Source organism: Micropterus salmoides, unplaced genomic scaffold (assembly GCF_014851395.1).
Source record: "Micropterus salmoides isolate LMB-PRFRI ecotype aquatic unplaced genomic scaffold, ASM1485139v1 Ms_hic_scaffold_4, whole genome shotgun sequence".
Classification (NCBI taxonomy): Eukaryota; Metazoa; Chordata; class Actinopteri; order Centrarchiformes; family Centrarchidae; genus Micropterus; species Micropterus salmoides.
Window position 1 is genome coordinate 35798599 of NW_024043372.1, and position 24892 is coordinate 35823490.

Here is a 24892-nt window from a genome sequence, read left to right on the forward strand (position 1 = left end):
CAGCACAATACACTCCACTGTGAACACTGCATCACAATTATTGTATTTGTCCGAACTGGAGATGGGATGAATGTTACATTATTTATTTGTCTGTTTTTCATCTGCTGAATCCACAGTATTTAAATGAAAGCCTGTTGATACTTCAATTTAAGTCTTAAAGCTTCATGAGAGAGGCCAACATGGTACTGCAGCTATTCATTCGACACAGGAAAAAGCATGTTTATTGAGAATACAAAAAACACTTATGTCTCTACATTTGTGAATTCAGAATCATCCATGACATCATTAGTGTTGACAGCATATTTACATCACCTTGTGGCACTTGATAAATTCACTTGTTTAACAAGACAGCAGTATTTGCACTTAATGACTGTGTTTCAAAGACTCTACCTGAAAATAAAGTTTAATCTCATAAATATAAAGAACATTTTCCATTCATCTCTTTGGGTACAGTGGAAGTTGGACTTGTAATCCATCCATGTAATCCAGCATACATCAAAAATGTTATAGTGTGAACACTGAAGATAAGTTAAGTATCTTAATAAAGATATTCAGAGCATACAAGTGACAAGACTCTGAAGTCTGAAAAAGCTTTTCAGCTTTGTAAAAACTTCAAAACAAATCAGAAATGAGCTTTTACACTGCATAGGTCAGCTAAATCTATTCAAAACCAATTCATTTTAATGGTATTGAGTAATATGTAGAGTAATATACAATGATAATAACAGTTTTGAGAAAATAAATGTCAACAGCATGTATAATTTTATAAATGATGAATACAAGGTACAAGGTTGATTTATTTGTCACAGGTTGTAGAGTGAAACTGACTTTGAATTCCTGCTTGTGTCTGCTTTAATGTGGTGTTCACTGCGTAAAGTTATTCCGTGATAGAGTGTCTTTTACAGTATAGATGCAGTCCCGGTCGATGGAGCATGTTCTCCGCAACAGTGACATGAAAAAGCTGAGCAACAGAAGTATCAACGCCTTCATTCTGAGACGGATGACGCTCAACTCAACTGCCGTCAACTCAAAAGACAAACTAAAAGAAGACAAAAATGTGTTATTAATTACAGGCTGGTTTGAGTCAGTCATTTGTTTAGTTGACATCAAAATTCTGATTGAGAGAGATGACTCTACCTGCGTGAGATTTATCTCAGGCTAGCAGCCAATCACATGACAGAACACACTCCGGACTGAAGCGGCTGGTCCTTCCTCTGAGCCACAGCTTCCATGCTGCAACACATCACACAAACAAGATTCATTAGAATAATTCAATGATGAAGACAAATGATGACTCTCCCTGGGTGTGGTATTTCTTATCCACATGGAAAAAACTGGATCTTCTGCAAATGGTGACATAATTTTCCAAGAGAACTGATTGGTCAGTAGGCGGTGCTTTTATAGAGTTGATCTCTTATCTCGAACAACCTGCTCCAGCGCAGGTTAGTCGTTTAGCATAAGTTACTGAAGTACCCCGGTAAGAAGTGAACCACCGTCGTAGGAGTGAAAACCCAGGGTTAAACCTGAATTTACCTCGCTAACCTAAAATCCTGCATCGTAGTACAGGCCTCAGGTGAGTTTTAATTTGTCCATGTACTCGAAAGACAACGTACATATATTGTGTGTTGACAAGTTATGTAAAGTTACTGTCAAGTCTTTCTTTTGGCTAGAATTGTATTTTAATCAGCGCTAATCTGCCATGGAGAAATTAAAACTCACAAGGAATTAAACATGAGTGCTTTGAGCCCTATTCAGAAAATGGGCTAGTGCTGCACTTCAGAATTTCCAAAATGAGTACTACTACAACAAACACAAAGATTCTGACAAAAAACATATTTTAGCCTGCCAAAACATTTCCCCCCATTTCCACGGATGAAAAAAAAACTAATTTATTTAACAAATTTTTTTTCACCTGTTTTTAAGGCATTAACACAGGAGAGAACAATTTAGCTCAGACTGGAAAATTAATCACCAGAAATTTTACTATATTTACTATATTACAACTCACACTGTAGGTATATTATCCACTGCACTTAATGAAAAATACTCTTAGAATATTTCTTGAAAAGGTTTCAGAACCAATAGCTATTCAATCTTGCTTGACAAATTATCCATATAACCAAAACACAGTGTTGGCATATTTTTGGCAGAAAATATTAATCTCATGATTTTAATTTTCAATATTGCACTTGAACATTTTTCTTATTTTTCTGGTAAATGTGACATGACCAATTTTCTAGCATCTCAAACAGGGCAGTGGCTCTCACCTCTTGGATGGCCTGAACGGAGCGTCGATTTCTGAATGAAAGTTATTGATTTCTCCAACAGTGAGGGCTTTGCCAGGCCCACTGTGACTGGCTCTCAGTGGTGGACAGAGACTTTTGTCCGACTCAGGATTACTGCAGGGTAGATGATTAGCAGCATGAACGGGATTTCCGTTTGGGTCGAGGTCATCAGCCTCATTGTGGCAGGGTCCCAGCATCTCCAGATCATTCTGGGAGGAGGAATGTACTATGATGTGGGGCATGGAGAGGGAGGAGTGGGACGGCTCACTCTGGGACAACTGCAGTTTCGTCATGTGGTGAACTACTGAGGCTGCGTTGAAGGCTTGCTGTTGGAAATGGGCACACAAAGCAGGCACGTGATTGGCAAAGGACAAAAATCATGAAAATGCACAGAGCGCAGAGCATGGTGCAGCGGCATGGAGATGTTTCCCTGTTTAAATGTTTATTTTTATAATGTTAGTTCTAAATCTATTAATCTGTTAACTCACACCAGTTTAGCTATAACTTGAGTCTAGCTGGTGTGGTTGCTATAGTGACAGTGTTAGTGCATGTCAACTTGAAATGTTAATGAGAATTGATATTGTAATTTTATAGTTTGAAATTGGTTCTAGTAACGAAATATGGGTTTTCTGGTTACCTAGTTGAAGCTCACTGCTTATTTTCTAATTGATTTTTTGTTATGCTAGCTAGGCGGTCAACTCAGCATTCTAACACTAATCCATTTTCTCAAAGACGAAAGTCATTAAGATCTTAGGTAAGCAATCTCAGAACATTGAACAGGATTAACACAGAATTAACTCTGGTCATGTCCATTCATTCATTCCTTTTGGTCGGACGTCCTGACCACTCTATCCCTCGTGCTTGGCCTCAGCGTCCCTGACAGCCCCTTAGTTGCTTTGTTAGGTGATTTGTCTTCAATTCATATTTCACTCAGACACAAACCTTTCCTTTTTGTATCCTTAACACTTGCTAAAAAGGTCATCCTTTTAAACTGGAAAGATAGAACAAAATATCAATTCAACACTGGTTCAAACTTCTCACTGAACATTCGACACTGGAAAAACTCACAGCAACAATAATGACTAATCATTCATGCAGCACACCTGGACACACCACCAGTCACTGAACAGATCTCTGCCTCACTGCCACAAACAACTGTCTCCACCTGCTGGCATGTAAAGCCGTCTGCTCCCAGCGCTGTTCCACAGACTTCTATTCCTGTCATCATCATGCATAGACCAGTAAACCGAAATGTGCACATCCCACACAGAAATCATAGTAATCTCTTAAGGATTAGGACAACTGCACCAACTCCAGCACCCAGAACAAACTCATTTAAAATGGCTGTCTTCAATGTGAGATCACTTTCAAGTAAGACTTTTATCTTAAATGATTTTATCTTGTCTGCAAATCTAGATTTTATGTTTTTAACTGAATCCTGGTTGCAAATGAATGACTATAGGCAGCTAGCTGAACTGTGTCCGCCTCAATATGATTGCTTTAGTCAACCGAGGGTCAGTGGTCGTGGTGGTGGGCTAGTGAGCGTGTATAGGAAAAATTTTAAATGTCATCAAGTACGCTGTGATGAATTTAGCTCCTTTGAAGTTCTCACTCTTAAAGTTGGAGGGCGGCAACCTATCATATTTGTTATAATTTATCGCCCCCCAAAACCGCTTGGAGGATTATTATCAGAACTTCCTGAATTTTTATCTACTCTGGTTTTAAATTATGACAGAATTGTTCTTTGTGGCGATTTTAATATTCATGTTGATGACCCAAACAATGTTAAAGCAACTGACTTTTTAAATATGGCCACTTCTTTTAACTTCAAACAACATGTCAAAGGGCAAACACATAACCGTGGTCATACACTGGACTTGGTTTTTACCCTGGGTGACAGCATTTCCTCTGTGGAATTAGTGGACATGACCATATCTGACCACAGATGTATTGTTTTTAGCTGCGATTTGCCTGTTACTCATGCCGCCTCACCAAGCTCCGTGTGTTGTCGCATCTTTAATGAACAAAGTGTTTCAAAGTTTTGCGCATTCTTTCAGAGCCAAAGCCAACACCTGTCTGATTCCAACACCAACAATCTGGTTGATCACTTCAATCATATCTGCTTGTCGTCACTAAATATTACTGCTCCTCTAAAGGTTAGGCCTACGTCTAAAGCTAGTAAACAACCCTGGATAAATGACAGCATTCGCAGCCTAAAAAGGGAATGCAGGAAAGCAGAGCGCAGATGGAAAAAATCCAATCTCCAAGTCCATTACCTCAGTCTGAAGGATTTATTAATTAAATACAATAACATGGTTAAGGATGCGAGAACACACTATTTTTCTGAACTCATTACTACACATAAACACAATCCCAGGTTTCTGTTTAAGACTGTGGATCAGCTGGTAAACCCAACCCCTCCTTGTGCCTCAGCTGGAAGTAATGATGACTGTGAATTGTTTTTATCTTATTTTACATATAAGGTGGTGTCAATCAGAGCCTCTATTACCCCCGTGGCCTCTTACTCAGAGGTCCCTCACCAGCAACAACAGAGTTTTAACCAGTTTTATCCCATCGACTTGTCTGAGCTTTTAAAAACAATATCACAAATGAGAGTGTCCTCCGGCCCACTTGATATAATACCTACAAAATTTTTACTAAAGGTAATAGACTCTGTTGGGCCCCATTTGATCTCTGTTTTCAACAGCTCCCTATCTACTGGTTGTGTCCCTGATTATTTTAAAACGGCTTGCGTGAACCCACTTTTAAAGAAACCTGGTTTAGATCCCTCCCTCCCACATAATTTTAGACCAATTTCAAAACTGCCTTTTACTGCAAAGATTCTAGAAAGAATTGTGTCCAAACAGCTGCTCACTGTGCTGGAAAATAACAAATTATTTGAAAAGTTTCAGTCTGGTTTTAGGAAGTACCACAGCACTGAGACTGCCCTGCTTAAAGTCACCAATGACCTTTTAATGTCTGCTGATGAAGGTATGTGCTCAGTCCTTGTACTCCTGGACCTTAGCGCTGCGTTTGACACCATTGATCACAACATCATGTTAGACAGACTGAGGCACTGGGTGGGGATCTCTGGTACTGCCCTAGAATGGTTTTCATCCTACCTGTCAAATAGGAAGTTTTGCGTGTCTGTAAACAACTATGTCTCTTCATTCTGTCCAGTTAAATATGGTGTGCCTCAGGGGTCGGTCTTAGGACCCATTTTGTTTTCCTTGTATCTGCTTCCCCTTGGACATATTATCCATAAACATGGCATTTCTTTTCATATTTATGCTGATGACACACAAATATACTTGCCCGTCAGATCCACAGACCCTGGAATGCTGAGTTCACTTAACAACTGCCTTTGTGAAGTTAAAAAATGGATGTCAAATAATTTCCTCCAGCTGAACTCAGACAAAAAAGAAATCCTGGTCATCGGGTCTCAGCAGATGGCAAATCAAATACTGCCATCTGCTGGTTCCCTAGTAAATCACATTAAGCCTGTGGCAAAGAACCTTGGTGTTTGGTTTGATAGTAATTTAAATTTCGAGCAGCACACCACAAAGCTTGTTCAATCATGTTTTTATCAACTTAGAAATATAGCTAAAATTCGATCTATGTTAACTTTTAAGGACACCGAGACCATTTTACACGCCTTCATCTCATCACGCCTGGATTATTGCAACAGCCTTTTCACCTGTTTAACCCAAAAATCTATTGATCGACTCCAGACTGTCCAGAACTCAGCTGCCAGGCTTTTAACCAGAACAAAGAAATATGACCACATTACTCTTCATGGCCTCTCGCCTTGTTATATTTCTGACCTTTTAGTCCCATACGCACCAGCACGTACCTTGAGATCCTCGGGCAGAGGTCTGTTGTCTGTTCCAGAGTCTCGACTGAAAACTAAAGGGGACAGAGCGTTTGCTGTCAGGGCCCCGAGGCTCTGGAACAGCCTGCCCGAGGAAATCAGGTCGGCTGAGTCAGTGAACTCTTTTAAGTCCCTTCTTAAAACATACTTTTATAGGAGAGCTTTTCCCGATCTTATTTGACTTTATTTGATCCCTTTTATTTTATTGTATTTTACTAATTTTATATTAAATTTTCATGCTCTTATCTTTTTTTGTATTATTCTTTACACTTGTTAAAGCACTTTGTAACTTGTTTTTGAAAAGTGCTCTACAAATAAGGATTATTATTATATTAAAAGGACAACTTACATCTTATCTAGTCAATTTTTTTCTTATGTTAATAGTTCATCTTGATCATTTTCTATCTCTTTTAACCATGTATTCAACTTCGCACTTGAGAAGACATGCTTCCATTAAAGTATCCTTGAGATAATTAAAAGTGAGCAGTTTTGTCCCTCCCACTCCCCCAAAAACACTTAGCAGTGCCTCCCAAATAACAATATATTTTTCACAGATCTGCATGATTCATGTGAGTCTCATTTGAAGGTTAGAAAATCCTGAATCCTGATTAATCCGGAAAAAAATCACACGACACAGACACGTGACACATTTGTCAACGATTGGTAAGGACACCGTGGTGTTGTTGTTGTTGTTGTTACAACCCATGATTGTAATTACCCCTCTTTCTCTGGCTGTATAATGAATAATTTACTTAACCTCAAGAAACTTTGGAATGATATAATTATGTGTAAGTGTGAAATGCAATAACAGTGTTGAGAGCATTTTACAATGGAGTTTTATTTTCTTTATCGAGTACAGCAGCTGTGGTCACTGTGAAATTATCATGGTTATAAAAGCTGTCATAACATAAACCACTCTGGCAGCATAATCCGCTTCACCACTGTTTGTCAGCATGCTGACTATGTTCCTCATTTTTGCTAAAATACCTACTTACACAGTTTTTTTTGTATTTTTCCTGGGTGGCTCAGCTTATGTTGGTTGCCTATAACCAACAAAAGCAAATGAAGCTGTAATATAAAGTAGTTCATGAGCCAAAAGTGTCTCTTACCTTCCATTTGGATTTGGCAAAGTTTTTCTCCATCTGTTCACAGACAGACTCATAAATGTCGAGGTCTTTCGCTGTGTTTTCTGCTATCCTGCAATCAAGTTGATGACTTTAGTTAATTTGGAAAACAAAAAACACGGTGGCTATGTGTGTTTGTGGATGTGGGTATGTGTGTTTGTGACAAAGAAAAACGACTAACCAGGGGTGTTGGAGTGCCTGTTCGGTGAGGAAGCGTTTTGAGGGATTTTTCTCCATCATATTCCTGATGAAGTCTTTGGCTGTTGAAACATGTCAGAGACAGCTGTTGACCTACTGCAAGCTTACAATAACACACTTTTTAACCAAACTTTAAACTTAATTGCACCTAAGCAAACAAAATAAAAGGCTAATAAATCAATAACTCATCTATCAACTGAGTTAAAAGGAGCTTAAATAAGAGCAGAAGACAGATACAGCCCCGTCGACGTGGCAAAAAGGGGAATGATTATTTTTTCACCATAATTTCATTCATAACTAACACATTGACAGAATGTATGACTATTTTGGTCATGGGATTCATACACTTTCTGTAAAAATAAAAAGGCAAAATCCTATTAGATCAGCAATCCTGGGACAAAAGCTTATCAAATTGGGGTCCTTGGTCTAATTTTGCCAGTTTTGGGGTCCTAGACGTGAAAGAGTTTGAGAACCATTGATGTAAAGTCTAAAGTGCTGTGCAGAATAACAGAAAATCTCATGCTTGTGTGTTTAAGGGATGTTGATCATTGGATAACAGCTGGTATAAAGTAGCATAATGTTAAACAAGTGTCTTATCCTTGACCTTCATGCAAATGACATAACCTTCTGTATTCAGTAATACGTTCTTCTGTTTAAAGTTCTTACAAAACCAATTCATCTACCACAATGCTCCGTCAAATTCAAATTCAAATTCGGTTTATTAGCATGAATGTCAATGTAACAGTATTGCCAAAGCTTCAAGTAAAATACAAAAGAACAATTCAATTCATACAATAAATCACTGACCATCATGCTAAGGCAAGACAAACATAACCTTTTTATTGTCCCCTCTTTGAAACACAACTCCATTTAATTGCCTCTTCACAGCTAGCATGGCATTTACTTTTACTTTTTATGTTTTGGTAAGGTTTTTTTCAAAAGATTTATTTTCATCAGCCTTTTAACATCTCTTCAGCACTTTTCAAAATCAGCACGTTTTTCACTATCTAAGCATTAGCATTTTTTGTTCTGCCTGTCCTTCACAGAATTCAATTCTATGTCATATCTTTAGGTTGGGAGACTGTTTGGCATGTCTCCTAATGCCAACTAATTTAATCCCTCAGGCAGGAGAGAACTGTCCTTGCCCATTTAGCATCCACAGTAATCATATATTACCTAATCCGAAACCGATACTAACCACCATAGCTGTCCTCAGGAGGTATGCTGGTCTATATTAGGTTAAGCGCTAGGGATATATAAACAAATCCTGATCTGTACTTTAGCTAACACAGAGTAATGGCACTATCTTTGTCACATTTTACGAAACAACCAGCGCTAGATTTAACTCTTTTGAGGCCCATTACAAAACAAGTCTTAACACGTTAGAAGAATATTTCAATATAAGATCTTGTCGTGTACGATAACATGACACTTCTTGCTTACATCACTTCCTTTTAATAATCGTAACAGTGAAATGCATTTTCACTGCTACTAACTACTTTAACCTCATAGGTGTTACATAGACAACTGCAGGTGCTCAGAATTTTGAAAAAGGAGTCTTTAAGGCAGTAACATGTGCAAACTTTTAAAGCTCCTCTCTCAAGCCCTCATGTCTCACTTCAAGCCGAGTATAATGGCTGTCAAGTCTTATGTAAGTCAAGACACTTCAAGTCAAGTCAAGTTTTAATTCAAATCCGAAGACATTATTTTGTTTTAAGTTTGCTTTAAGTCAATGATTGAAAAGGAATAAAAAATGCTGACCCATTGAACACGAAGTGCAGGGGTCTTAGATGTCTAAGCATTTTTGAAGATTGAGATGTGGAATGTTTTGTGCTGTTTCCATACCTGACTCAGAGATGTTATCCCAGAAGGGTGAATGAAAGGCATAATCAGCTCTCATGATCTTTGAAAACAGACGAGTATCGTTCTCTTCAAAGAAGGGAGGGTAGCCACAGAGCCTGCAACACAGAAACAACAGGCTAACTCAGTTAATCCCTCGACATCCACCTTTTGTAAATCCCTTACATCTAAATTCTGGATCAATTTTAGATGACACCATCTATGGGGCAGTGTTTTGTTCATGGTTACAGCAACTGAGTGTTAACTAAATATGCTATAACAGATCTAGAGCCTCAGTCCATTAACACTGGCTGAGGCTCATGGGCACTGTAGTATATAGTTACATTCCACAAGCCAAAATTAAATTAGAGAACAGAAATGTACTCACAGGATGTAAGTGATAACTCCAATGGACCAGCAGTCCACTGCTTTGCTGTAGGGTTTCTGAGCCAAAACCTCAGGGGCTGTAGAATGACACACAGTGGGTATCATGCAGGTATCAGAGCGAGAAGAAGTGCTGTTCGAAATGGATTACTTTTACCATGGCTATCCTTTTCTACATTGTTGGGATTTAAAATGTCACTATAATCACCTCTATTTATGACCGCCTGCTGCAAAGCCACTATTATCCCATAAAGTTTGACATTTTCTGTAAACTACTAGATGATTTAGTCTTAAATATTTAATCTCTTCACATGGAAATGTTCAATATCCTAAATGATATTACTAATCATTTCAACCTAAACAACGCCTATAGTACTGCAGTTCCAATAGCGTTTAAATATGACTGACAAAACCATCAATGTGTCATTATGACAATGTGTACTTTTTAGCTGCTAATACATTTTAGTATTTCATACATTTGAACATTTAGTATGATCTATTCCCTCTGATTATACAGACATGGGCTCTGGACGCCTTGGCCGTGTACTTCGAATAGGGCTTGATTAATGCTGTTATCAAGCTAAAATAATCCTTTTATTCTCATCAAGTTAATGTCTTTTTTTGAAAACAGTTTGAGGATTGATTTGATTTGAACAACTGGGGTCTATTATTTTCAAATAATGGCAAAAAAGTAGAGTGTTAAAACCAAATTCATCATTTCTATGATCCTGATCATGGGCTTGCAGGTAAATGAGATAGGTGTGTTCGGTACCTTCCCAACATGCGCTCGGGCAATAGATTAATGATCTATATTACATTTTGGACTTTGGACATGGTTATGTCCAATTGTCTGCTGTTTCCTACATTATCAATTGCTTATGTCCTGCTGATCACAATGAATTATACCAGTCTCTGTTGAATAATCTTACCCCCAAAACATCTAGGCATAAGTTCATTGCATTAGTCACTACATGCAAAATGGTTGAACACGTTATCAAAAATCAAAGTTAAAATACTTTCTATACTATCCTTTGCCTACAAGTATATACTGTAGCTAAACGAAATGTTGTTTCTTAAGGACCATAAACAAAGTAAGAATATAAAACAACAACATCAAAATAGCAACACTCAGACCAATACTCAATACCAGTAAACAGTAACAATACACAGTGAGAAGTAATATTATGAATATTACGAATGTTGTTTTCACCTGACAACGGGATAATTAATTTTCTCGTGATCACGAGATAACAAACCATAGCGTTTCTTTAGGATAATTTCAAAGCAATTACCAGTGTCACTGGTTAGTTCAGTTGGTAGAGCACAGGGCTCAGTTTGATTAGTTTGATTCCTGTTCATGTTGACTGTCTTTCTCTTCTTATGTGTGTATTATCCTCTTCAGCAAAATTGTTATGAAGAGATTGAGGGGAATCCAATTACACATTTCATTACGGCTATTTCAAAGGTTCCGAAAGCCGTCAGGAAATGTGTAACATTACATGGATTCCCCTGAATGAGAAGGAATTTCCTCTGCCTGGGAATGATGGGGAAATGAAAAGTCCATAGGTTGATGGATGTGGACCAAGAACGCACAGTCCAGCACGTGCTTTACAGTAATGTGAGCATGTGAAACAGTCTTTTCATAAGAACTTTGTTGAAGAGGATTATGAAAATATAAAACATAAATAAAACAATTTAGTCTTCAGTGAGAATTGAGCACACAACCTTAAACCTAAAAGTCCTATGCTCTACCAAGTGAGCTAACCAACAACACAACAAACCTCACTGTAATTACCATTATGGTTATCTCAAAATCACAAGAAAATGTAAAAATGTTTTTTATTAGAATTTTTTTGTAAATGTGTCCTGAATTGATGAAGATATCTGTTGTGATATGGAAGAGAATCTGTGATACAACAGGCAACAGTCCTGTCTCTTTCTTTTCTGTTTTACAATGACATGCTCTGTCTACAAATTACGGTACCAACAGTAAAAGCTGTGATTCCTGTCCTCTCTCCTGCAATGTATAACTTTGTACTGGTGAAAGTGATATATGCCAGACAAAAAAAGTGCAGCCTTGTGCATTTTCAATCATTGTCATCAAAATCTTAGCCAAAGTGTACATCAGAAAATACTTACAGAGCACACTGTTATATTGACCAGATGGCTAAACATTTTGACTTGCTTGTTCATAAACAAGACACAAGGACTTGTTGTTCTGATGGCACTGGCAAGTTCAATGACATAAAGATTTTCTCTTGAGAGATAGACTAAGGATTTTGAGCAAGTTATGGGCTTTTGCAGGTAATCCACTGTGTTGTGCTGTTTGTACTACCTGTTTTGAGAAATGCAAATACTGTTTTGCAAATGTTAAGGATGATTCGAGAAATGCACCAAAGCGACTGAGAAAAAGTTAAGCTCATTTTATTTAAGTTTATACATTGTTACGGCAGTAATTTTGCTCTGCATTGTGCTCTACAATGTCTCCACTGTTTCCACACCTTCATCACTGTTAAAGATCAGATATCAACGGTAAATATGGTCAGACTGTGACATAATTGATGAGGGGTGCCAGTGGACATGCAAGAAACTAATTATACCAACAGGGATTTTACAAAGACCTGCACGTTCTCTTCTAAAATAATAAATCATGTCAGAAAGCGAGCCATTTGTATTTCAAAATGATTTCATGTATGGCATCCAGCTAACTGTCGATAAGCCTGCTCTTTTGCCGGTTTTGCTTTAAGGACTCTGATGACCGATCCTGATGAACTTCAAACCAACTTCGAAGAACCAAAACATCCAGACTCGTGTCAAATAGTCAACATTCAGATCTGGATAACTCGGTTATCCACCCAGGAGGAACAGGGTCCTTTTATGATAACTGATTGACTACTCTTTTGCATTAGCATGCACACTGTATAACATTACTTGATTTCTTTCACAATTCATTTTCTTTGTGTCATCACCACAAATTTTATATCAGGTATAGATAGCAAGGGAACATTGCAAAATGTATGAATATGCCCAATAACTCACCAACATATCCTGGTGTTCCACAGGCTGTGGACATCACACCATGCTCCAACGTCTTAGACAGACCAAAGTCACTGACCATGATCTTAGCATTCTCATCTGTGTTATAGTATAGCAGGTTCTCAGGCTGTTCAGGACATATAGAGAGAGATAGAAAGGTAAAAAGTAAAAAAGAAGGAAAGAAATAAAGTTAGCAAAGTGTGTGTATGTGTTTGTGCGTGGGTGTGGGTGTGTAGACAATATCCATAATTAATTTTATTTTCCATGACAACTCATCTTGATTTAACATGTACCCTGGTTTAAGTAGGTATGTGTCGATCTAACGTGTTATAATAAGATTATTTTGGCAAAGAGTCTCATTATATATGTCATCTCAAGATGATTTAAACCTAAAATGTAATGAAAGCATACAATATTTCAAATACTTAAAAATATTTGCCAAACATATCTGTTTAAAACTTGTTTTATTGGTTAAATATGTGTAGAAATGTGTTTTGGTCATTGTAATTACTAGCTTTTCATTTTCCTTCTGGGTGAAATTATTGTGTGTGTGTGTTTACCTTAAGGTCCCTGTGTACAATGCTGTTTTCATGCAGATAGCTGACGGCCTGCAGCACCTGTTTGATGACTGTGCTGGCATCCCTCTCAGTGTAAACCCCCTTGTCTAAGATGCGATCAAACAGCTCCCCACCTGACACCCTGTACACATCCACAAAGGAAATCATGAATGTTTCTATCTTTCTAGGGATCTTGTTGCTCCCTTCAACCCTGTTGACATGCCAGTACAACAAAAAGTTCTGATCGTCAAAACTTTTTTTAACTTTAGCAAAGATCCCACAGTTGCCAAACATGTTAAGTTGAATCTTGGGAAGATGTGTGTAAAATGATCCACACAACAACAATCTCAAGAATTATTGCACTGTCAGACAGAGTGGAATAAGGTCATTTTTCCAGCCTTGAAGCTATATGGAAAATGAAAAGGGAAAATTGCATGTTAGGGGATATAATGGAATTATCGAATAAGCAGACACACAACACACAGCTGTATGATTCAGTTGTGTGAAAGGCATACTTACCACCTATTGTTGTTATTGTCAATATTTGTTTCTACCAAGGTAATCGTTTGTGAAAAATGTGATAAAAAGGAGTCCACTTACAGTTGCATGACAAGGTAATAGTGTGTTCGACTCTCATAGAAATCCTCCAGTCCCACCACGTTCTCGTGCTTTATCCTGAAATCGTAAGAAAGATGTTGAGGCATTACTGCTGCCCTCAGTGGCAAATGCTACATGTTTACCTACTTAACTACTTCAGCTATTATTCTCATCCAGCTAATTTGGTTCTTCGAACAGGTTTAAGGTAACTAGTTACTTCTGGATGAAGTTATCTTAAATAACTGTGCAATGAAACTGAAAAAATGTTGATCATGTAAATGTGTTACAGATAGATAGACAGATAGATAGATAGACAGATAGATAGATAGACAGATAGATAGATAGATAGATAGATAGACAGATAGATAGATAGACAGATAGATAGATAGATAGATAGATAGACAGATAGATAGACAGATAGATAGATAGATAGATAGACAGATAGATAGATAGACAGATAGATAGATAGATAGATAGACAGACAGACAGATAGATAGATAGACAGATAGATAGATAGATAGATAGATAGATAGATAGACAGACAGATAGATAGATAGATAGATAGATAGACAGATAGATAGACAGATAGATAGACAGATAGATAGATAGATAGACAGATAGATAGATAGATAGACAGATAGATAGACAGATAGATAGATAGATAGACAGATAGATAGATAGATAGATAGATAGACAGATAGATAGATAGATAGATAGACAGATAGACAGATAGATAGACAGATAGACAGATAGACAGATAGATAGATAGACAGATAGACAGATAGATAGACAGATAGACAGATAAATAGACAGATAGATAGATAGATAGATAGATAGACAGATAGATAGATAGATAGACAGATAGATAGATAGATAGATAGATAGACAGATAGATAGATAGATAGATAGATAGATAGACAGACAGATAGATAGATAGATAGATAGATAGACAGAAAGATAGATAGATAGACAGATAGATAGATAGATAGATAGATAGATAGATAGACAGATAGATAGATAGATAGAAAGACAGATAGACAGATAGACAGATAGATAGATAGACAGATAGATAGACAGATAGATAGATAGATAGATAGATAGATAGACAGATAGATAGATAGACAGATAGACAGACAGATAAACAGATAGATAGATAGATAGATAGACAGACAGATAGATAGACAGATAGATAGATAGACAGATAGATAGACAGATAGATAGATAGATAGATAGATAGACAGATAGATAGATAGACAGATAGACAGACAGATAAACAGATAGATAGATAGATAGATAGACAGACAGATAGATAGATAGATAGATAGATAGATAGATAGACAGATAGACAGACAGATAAACAGATAGATAGATAGATAGACAGATAGACAGATAGACAGATAGATAGACAGATAGACAGATAGACAGATAGATAGATAGATAGATAGATAGATAGATAGACAGATAGATAGATAGATAGACAGATAGACAGACAGATAAACAGATAGATAGATAGATAGATAGATAGACAGATAGATAGATAGATAGACAGATAGACAGACAGATAAACAGATAGATAGATAGATAGACAGATAGACAGATAAATAGACAGATAGATAGATAGATAGATAGATAGATAGATTGTGCATGTGTGTGTTTTACCTTCTCAGTACATTGATTTCATTTTCCAGGTTGCTATGAGCTAGGTGTTTTTTCTTCAGACATTTCAGGGCATACAGTTTTCCTGTTTTCTTCTCTCTCACCATAAAAACCTCTGAAAAAGACCCCCTGCACAAAAACAGTAAAGACAGAGACACAAATATTGAAGTGGGTGTTAATGGAGAGAACTCTATCTATCTAGTCTATGGAAATAACAAACTATAAATTACACAACCTTGTTAGTTGTTTCTTCATTATCATAAAGGTTCAAAGCACTAGTTTTGTTCTGGTTTAATATTCCTTTCCCAAGTCACACTATTGCAGGACACACAAGGATGAGCAGAGGAATGTTGAGAGCCAATTGAAGGTGAACCTAAGGCAGGGTTATAATATGACCTGCTTTCACAGATCAGGATTCGTGCAAAGTACCTACCTGACTTCTTGGGAATTATTGTCTCTGTAAATGATATCACAAAGAGTACGATCTAGCCCTGCTCTATATGAAGAGCACAATGAGATAACTGTTGTTGTAAATTGGTGCTAGTTCAGTTCAGTTCAGTTCAGTGTGCTATATTTGCATGAATATTTAATTTAAACAATGTTGTCAAAGCCGTTTCAAAGTCAAAAGTTTATATATATATACTTAGGGGTGTACTAACTTTTTAGACATTAATGGCTGTGTGATGTGTTATTTTGAGGGGACAGCAAATTTAGAAGGTTACACAAGCTGTACACTCATTACTTTGTAGCAAGTGTCATTTCTTCAGTGTTGTCACATGAAAAGATATAATCAAACATTTACAAAAATGTGAGGGTGTACTCACCTTTATGAGATACTGTGTGTGTAATTTTACTGAATTGAAATTAATTTAGACTTTGTGAGTAGATTATGTAAACAGATAAATTAAAGCAGGTAAAGTGTACATGTCTAACCAGGAAATTGATCAAAGCTTGCAATAAGAAAAAATGTAAGTTGAACGGCCACTCTGCCTGACACAATGACTCTCAGGGTGCAGATGTGCCTTCGTGTGTGTCTGCTCCCACCTCTCCTGCAAGTGAGTGGAAATTCAATTCAATTCAAATTCAAATTCAATCAAAATTAAGGTAACTTTATAAAAATAAAGCCACACATCTACACAAAATATTTTTCTTGTAGTGTTTGGTGAAAAGGAAATATTATAAAAAATTAACTTATGTTAGCTCAATTAAACCAAGTGACACATTCTAATAGTGTTTGATTGCAGTGAATTATGTTATGTTATTATGTGTCTAACTCATACTTCCTCCTAAATGTATACATCAAATATAGAAATAAAAAACAATTTTCCAGTATTTTTGAACTTCTTCCTGCTTCATTAACAAACAAAATCACCATATACGCAAGCTAATCTTTAACAGGCCACCTACATTGTCTTCTCCAAGTTATGTTTGCCCAGAAATACTTGAACATTTTTGAGTACTGCTGAACTGTGAACAGTGCTTGTGTTCCCTCACTATATTTTGCCTCCTTCTTCAGTGCTGAGTGTTCATTCCTGCGGTGTTTTTGCTTTAGCTAATTTGTCTCCATATGTGGTGCTAACTAATTACACTGTATTTATCCAGTATTTAGTGCTACACATTATTTCCTGTGGTGGTTGTTATTATTTGTCCATATGTGGTGCTACAGTAATTGCTCATTGTTGTAAATATGACTAGTGATGATACAGCCTACAGGCCATGCCTACAGAGTGCAAAAAAGTCTATAATTAAATGATAATTAAATTCTCTACTTGATTTTTCAGTGCCAGTATATAGTGTGAATATATGCCCCTGGTACTTTCATGATTGAGAAACATCTGATGAAGCATGATTATTCAAAATTATTCAAATGACATGTATAGAAGACACAAAACACCAACAAGACTTTTGTGGCAGCACCGACTGAGTTAGGAACAAGATGGTTCAGTTTTGAAAGTTTCCATGGGTGCAAATGTTCACTCCAATCACCATCAGTTTAAATAAGCTTGGGTTGTTTTATTACCTTGCTTGTTAATCTGATAATTTTTTGGCATCATTTGATTAATATCATCTGTAATCTCTTTTATCTATCTGATTTTGTGAGGTTAAACTATGTGAATAATTATTCTGGAGCCTCAGCAATTATTTTCTATTCATCAGAAATCACATGTCATTTACAATTATTTATCAATGCTTTTCATATTTAGTAAATGAAAAAATCTCAGTAATCACAATTAGTGCTATGTACATGTAATTACCTAACTAAGTGATTTTGATAATTGAGCTTGAGTGTGCCATTTATATAGAAAAGTATAGGTCTGATGTTAATACCTATGGAGCCAGGAGAGTAACGTTAAAATTTAACATCGAAAATAAAATTTTGCATTGGAAACAACACCGGAACTGAAAAAGGTGCACATTTTAGACAGAGAAGATGGATGGTTTGAAAGAGGTGTCAAGGAAGCCATCTACACCAGGGTGGAGAAGCCGTCATTGAACAGGGGAGGGGGTCTACGCCACCACTTATCCCCCACCTACAATGCTGTCCTTTCATCACTTCCCAGGAAACTCAACAAACGTAACCTATTGGCCTCAGGTGAAGATACCAATGATGGTCGTTCAGTCTTGGCCACCTGTAGTCCTAACGACCGTAATGACTGTTGTTACAGCAACCAGGAACACTAATGAACCAGCGGTATCGATGATCCTGGCAAACGACCCCACTGAGGTTAAACAGCTGAGTTTCCCTGCCGGTCAGTCAGAACTGAAGAAGTCCTTTGGATGAGGGACGAAACGTCTTCCAGTATCAACCAAGTCCAGTTGCCCTTGATTTTAACGTTCGTTGGATAATGAGAGAACGTCACGCTTCCTTAAGCATCCATCTCATCCGCTCCAAAGCCTCTGGCATCACCGCAAACCGACAGCAGTGGCTTCCACGAGTTCACCTGTAACTCTCAAACAGCAAGTCAGTCTGTTTCACTCTGCTGTTGTTTTATCACATAAAACTAGACTGGGTAAAAGTTAACTTTTAAGGTCTGCTGGAACAAGTGCTACTGTTAGTTAATAGTGACAACAAGTTAATGTTAAGCTTAAATGAACAAAAAACAGCAGCGAGAAACAGACTTAATTATGGTTTGAGAGTTACAGGTGAACTCATTGGGATTACAGCGGTCAAGCCAGTTGCCATTTGGATTTCGATGTACATCTGTTGATGCAGTTATGGTACCAGAGCTTGAAATGTCCGAAAACGACAAAGAAACACTTGTATCTTAGCAACCATATCTATACCAAATTATCTCAAATAAGCAGTCAATAATAATAATGGCCAGGGGTATGGTTGGCACAAACAAATAAAGGCCAGTCCCAAATACAGGCCAGGAGTAATAAATTCCTATAAAGTCAAACAATAAGCATACTAACTAAGCGTAATGTACACTGGCGTCACTTTAATGTAATAACACATTATTGATCTGGTTTGTTGAAGTGTCACTGTGGATGAACATATAAGCTGCTATAGAGTACCTAAGTACCTCGCTTCCTCTTCCACCCAATGGGACCTTATTTTGGAAAAAACATGTACGGTAGTCAACTGCGAGAGGCAACTTATTTTTCTTATCCCCTTTGAATTGTGCCCTGAATTACACATATGATGTTTATCAATTTAAAAGATAATTTTGTCCGTTAATAAAGTTGCAGATTGTTGCAAAACTGAAAAGTAACATTAAGTAAAGTATTATTATTATACTATAAAGTATTAATATTATTTAGTAACAGTTTAATGAACTATATCTCTCTTCAGTGCCAGCTGTTCCCTTTTCAGTTCCGTTTTTTTTTTAATGCCAATTTTATTCACTGTCCTGGCTTTTTAATCCTTTTATATTACACCCTCATATTGTGCACCTATTTAACAACATATAATAACAATAATACAAAATAAACAATTTATTAGTATTATTAGGTCAAAATCCAATCATATTTTCTTCCTGTAATACACATGTCTGACCAGGCTGCCTTGACATCAGATGACATGACAACCCCATGTAACCAAGAAAGGCTGCGTATCAGCATGGCACTTCTTTATTTAGGCTTAGAGTCAGATGGCAGCCAGGGTGTAATCCTACTTTGTGGCCAATGAGTCGAGCATCTGCACAGGTGACATTGCAGCTCAGACCCAAAAAGGGAGACTCAAATACCCACTCCAGATATTAACCATTATATTATTCTATTATTAATTTTTTCATGCACTGTGTTCTGAATTAAGGTTAGACTCATATACTGATACTTGCCATTTATTAAAAGGTACATCTGAACCTTTATTTTCCAACTTTATATAGCAGGAAATTATCCCTTTCTGATCAAAAATTTCATAATGGAGCATATTTGATCCTACATTTAAGTGCAACTTTCATAATTTGACTTTCCTGTGAACATGCTGATTACACTGTGTTTTCTACTTTAAAACAAGAACATATTTCTAAAAGAAAAACAACCTTTCACTTGAAATAGAATCCATAAATATATTAAAATGGCAAAATAAATCATCTTGTTCATAACTTTCATACAAAAGTGAATGCATCTAGTCCATCTCTAAAAGGCTTTGCAAAGAAACAGATGTGTTGACACGTTTCAGTCTCATGTTTGCACAGACACACCTGCACGTGCTTATACCATCTCCATTAACATACATTCAGTACACCCATACACCAGTATAGTCAGTCAGACTCTTAATCCTATAATGAAATGGTGCTAGGATGTTCCTATACTGCTGTTCTGACGTCACTGCTTAGGAACCTCAGACACACACACACACACACAGAGGCCTCACTCATTCACAGCCAGTCGAGGATGGAACGCTTTAAGCTGCTTTGAGACAGCAGGACAGCTCTGAGGAAGCAATACCTACAGTTAACTTCACCACTTGTAACAGGTCATTGTATTGTCATTGTCAGTGAGATGAAGCAAACCCGGTCTTGCTAAATTTCTGGAAATGAGGCAGATAAAGCAAAAACTTTTTCTGTGCACGACAGGAAAGAAATACATTTTGTTTCTTGAACACTAACTAAACCTATTCAAAGGACCATATAGTGCCTTTGCGAGTTTTAGGATCCTTAATCATATAGAAGGCTGAGTGTGGAACCTCAAAGTTAGGTTGCACCAAATGATTGTTCATGATGATTCATATTCTTGATTACATATTTTCTGATTTAAATCACTATTTTACTGTATTTAATTCATTTAAATTTGCTGCAAAGACATCAACATCAATGAATCTGAAGGCTTTTTTTGTTAAAGGGACAATCCATTGATTCAGCATTGCACCTCCATAAAGTTGCGGGACAGATTCAAAAAAGAATGGTCAGAATTAATGCAGCAGACTGACTTTCAGGGTCAGCTGTGTAAGAGGCGAAGTAAGAGGCTCCATTGATTAAACAAGCACTCGGGGAGGTAATAAAAGGGATTATCCTCATCCTGTAGGCCAATCTGAGCCTGGTAACAAGGAGATGGACAGCAGTTTGACTTCTCCATCCACCTAGTCTACTAACAGCCCCCTGAAGTTAGGCTAAATGGTAGCTGAAATCAGGTTAGCTGCTGCAACAAAGACTTATGTCCCATCTCTGATGATGGTTGACAGTATTTACACATTATACACATAAGAGTCGAATATTTCTCTGTCTCCACTTTCAAGAAGCGCTGAGTCAACAGTTAACGCTGACCAAAGGATGCTGCCGTTTTCAGTTCTGTCCACATTGTGTTCAGGACTGTTTTGACCCTGCTTTTGACCACACCCACCGCTTCTGCTACGGCAGCCTGCATCTGCAGGATTTCCTGACACAACCATTCATTCCCACAAGACATTGTGCAGTCATCACCAAATGGTATTTGAGTCGTGATTGCCTTTAATGGTTAGACTGATGACTATCCCACCCAAACCGTGACATGACATCGAAACGAGTACCGGTGCATATCACAGACTTAGGCGGGGGTGGGGGGGGGGATCTGCTGTGCATCTCATTGGCCCCACCGCCATGCTTGCAAATGGAGGTAGCCACTTTTCTCTGATTCTCCAAATGACATTCTTTGTTAATTTGTTCTGTATGCCCATTATTAGTGAATTGATACTCTTCAAGAGTAACTTTTTGCAATTTGCAAAGTTCTTAGATTGTCTAAATAACTTGCCATGTGCAGTTAACTGTCAATGAACGTTGATACTTGTGTACGAAACTAGTCTCTCTCTTCTTGAAGTACACACATAGCAATTGCCATTTCTTTCTCTTGTCTACCTTCTATTTTCAACAAAGGTACTTACGATCCCATTTTCCCCTCGAAGGCAAACACATCCTTGATGTTATTGGTACTTTTTTTCCAGCTGCAGATGATTTCCTTCCGCCCCATCTTGGCTCTGACGTTAACCGTAGACTCCTGAAGCACAGATAACATACATGATTTACATTTCTTGTGGGTTAAAAAAAAAAGAGAGACAACACCATGCATCAAGTTATGAGTGGAAAGTCACCAGTGTTTCTTTAGAAATCTGGAATACTTTAATATGATCAGCATCACATGATGTGTCTCTTTTTGACAGCATTAATTGTACTGTGCTGAGTACTGTGCGCCCACTTTAACACACCTCTGCCCCCCACATGACATTTGGCCCTCAGTTATTCTCATTCTGTGAAGTGTAGTATTTAGCTGTAAGGCTTATAACTGAATAAATTTCGTATCTTTTATAAACCATATTTATACATTTTGTAAGTATCACAATAAATCAAACAGAAATTTATTTTATCATCATTAGAGCATTTTTACTTTTACAATCATTAAGCGCAGTGGCCATTTTCAGGAAAGATAGCCTCAGTGTACATGTTCAAGTGCAACAATTTTGTTTCTTTTGTTTAAATCCTGTTTTGTGATGCTCTCAGCCTCTGAGACACATGATCCATGTGCTGTGGTTAGTATGTGCCCCAATAAACTTGCCTGTCAGTCTAATTTTAACTGCTTTTTTCACTTTATTAATATAAAACACTGTGAGCTGCATCTCTTTGTAGAGAATGTAAAGAATGTATTTATTTATTTATTTATTATTTTGTCTGCAGTATTGGTTCTATGACTTAAACACCTTTGAACCAGATTGCAGGGTGCTTCACATCAATTGGGTTGGCAAATCAGAAGACACTCACCTGACAGTGACCTCTTTTTTATTTAGACATGATGACTTAGAAATCTGTTGTGAAATAATAAACTTCTTAGAAGGTGAGCAAATTATGAAATTAACTGTTAATAGTTTAATAATCCCTTTATAATGTTCAGTAAAAATACCAAAAATATTCTTCTTTTAGCTTCTCAAATATTAGGATTTGCTAAATCTCTCGGTTAATATCACTGTAATTGAATATTGGATTGACCACTGCATATATATACCATAGTCATATATATATAGTATTTATGGGTCAGTACTATACTATTTTTATGTATTTATTTAGCTCATGAAATGTACAGAAAATGATCAAATACAATTGAATGGCGGGGGTCCCTACCCTGACCCTAACCCTTCCCTGTCACCCCACCTTCCCTTTGTATTCTTGTTACATAAATAGCATGGCTGAGGTCAGTCCTCCTTGGGTAAAGCCCATTTGTACCGATCAGTTACACAAGATTCAAAAAGGCAGAGGATTAGAGGTAAATAGCAGTGGTTGATTAATCCTGTACACCTTACTTGTGCCTGCTGTGGGAACAGATTAGAGGCTGATTCCCTGACAGGACAAAAAATGGGTCGTTTTATAATCCTGGCCTTGAAAGGCCAATGAACTCTGACCTTCCAGAACTATTTCCCGAGATGCACCATTATTAGGTAGAACCTCCTAAAATGTAGCTACATGCCAAATAAGGAAGTTCGAGATTATTTTCTGATTTTGTAAAAACAAACGCAGGCTAAAAACTTCACTGTAGCAAACTGACAACCAACGGATTAATGTTAGTGTGTTTTATGTATGAATATATCCTTATATTAAATTAAATTTCCATACATTTTTACATGGAGTTTGGCATAAAGACAGCTAGCTATAATAGTGTTTATTTTCGGTTTATTTGTGTGGAATTAGCTATACTGTTCTCTGAAAATAGCCTACATTTTTTTAATTAGTAGGCCTATTGCCTACAACTCATTATGAGAGCAATATTTCTGAACAACCTAATAGTATCCATACAGCTTATACATGGTAAGAAAATGAAATTCTTTAGTTGTAAAAGTGTAATAGATGGTTTTTACCTGAGGAGCAGCGTAGTGCTGGTTGAGTTGAGGTATCCGTGAAAGTACCTGACGGTTTCGCGTGCGCTGCCGCTCTTCACGAGCTCGGGGTGAGGGGTGGGGGTGGGCGGAGCCTCGTCCTCTCATCTCAGTCTCAGCAGTCAGACAACGTGCTACATTCAAAGACTCTTGGAGACTGCTACATGTCAGATACTTCACTACATTGGAATCGATGCTGCTTTAGTGGTTGTTGATTCAGCAAATTAATAGGCCTACATATGTCAGGGAATAGCTTTTTCTATCCGTCTGGTCATGAAGTGTGAAGGCATCTTTATTCACAATGATTTTCATCTTGTTTGGACTATTTCCCCATGAATTGGAAACAGGTCATACTGTGCGTCTCACTCCACGTACATTGCATATATTGTGTTGTACTTCTCTTCAAACTATCCATCATAACTTGGCCTGTTGTTTACCTATTTCCTATAATGAATTCTCAGGCTTTATAAATTTGTCATGAACAATGCACAATGAAATGTAAACTGTAGCCCCTTAATGTTACACACACACACACACACACACACACACACACACACACACACGAAACATACAATTATTTAAATTAGAATAAATAGGAATTAAATAAAATCAAATATACAGTTACATATTTATACTATAACTATACACAATTGCATCCAGACAGTATGTACATGTGCACATCCGACGCCAGTTTGTGATGTTTCCAGTGAGGATGCCTTCTGCTGCTCCTCTGTTAAAGTTAACAAGCACATGGCAGTAATTTTGCCTAAAGAATCCAGCATTTCTGAGATTTTTATTTTCTAACCTAGGTGGAGCTGTGTGAGTTCTCTGTGATGCTAATTCCCAGGAACCTGAAACTGTTCGCCTGCTCCACCTCGGCTCTGCTGATGTAGAGGGGTGTGTGTCTTTGCCTTCTTTTTCCTAAAATCAATGCTCTGTTTCTCTGTAGTCAGCACAATTCAAATTTACGCTACACAAGAACACACATGCTGAATACCTGTGAACAGCAGCAGCCACAGCACATTTACATTGCGTTTGATTATCTCATACGTATACAGTCAGCA

At 37.3% G+C, this 24892-nt stretch overlaps 1 protein-coding gene across 1 annotated transcript; it reads right to left on the bottom strand.

The window, feature by feature from the left end:
* Positions 1-194: 194 nt before the first annotated feature.
* On the bottom strand, positions 195-21962 carry LOC119886713 (calcium/calmodulin-dependent protein kinase type 1D-like). Its single transcript, XM_038697624.1, has 12 exons — positions 21852-21962; positions 15551-15676; positions 13895-13969; positions 13298-13436; positions 12741-12864; positions 9706-9781; positions 9324-9436; positions 7462-7540; positions 7266-7353; positions 2268-2611; positions 1138-1233; positions 195-1039 (listed from the first exon to the last, which is right to left on the bottom strand). Exons 1-11 carry the CDS (start codon positions 21935-21937, stop codon positions 1170-1172), a joined length of 1314 nt encoding a protein of 437 aa, XP_038553552.1. The 5' UTR covers positions 21938-21962; the 3' UTR covers positions 195-1039; positions 1138-1169.
* Positions 21963-24892: the final 2930 nt, after the last annotated feature.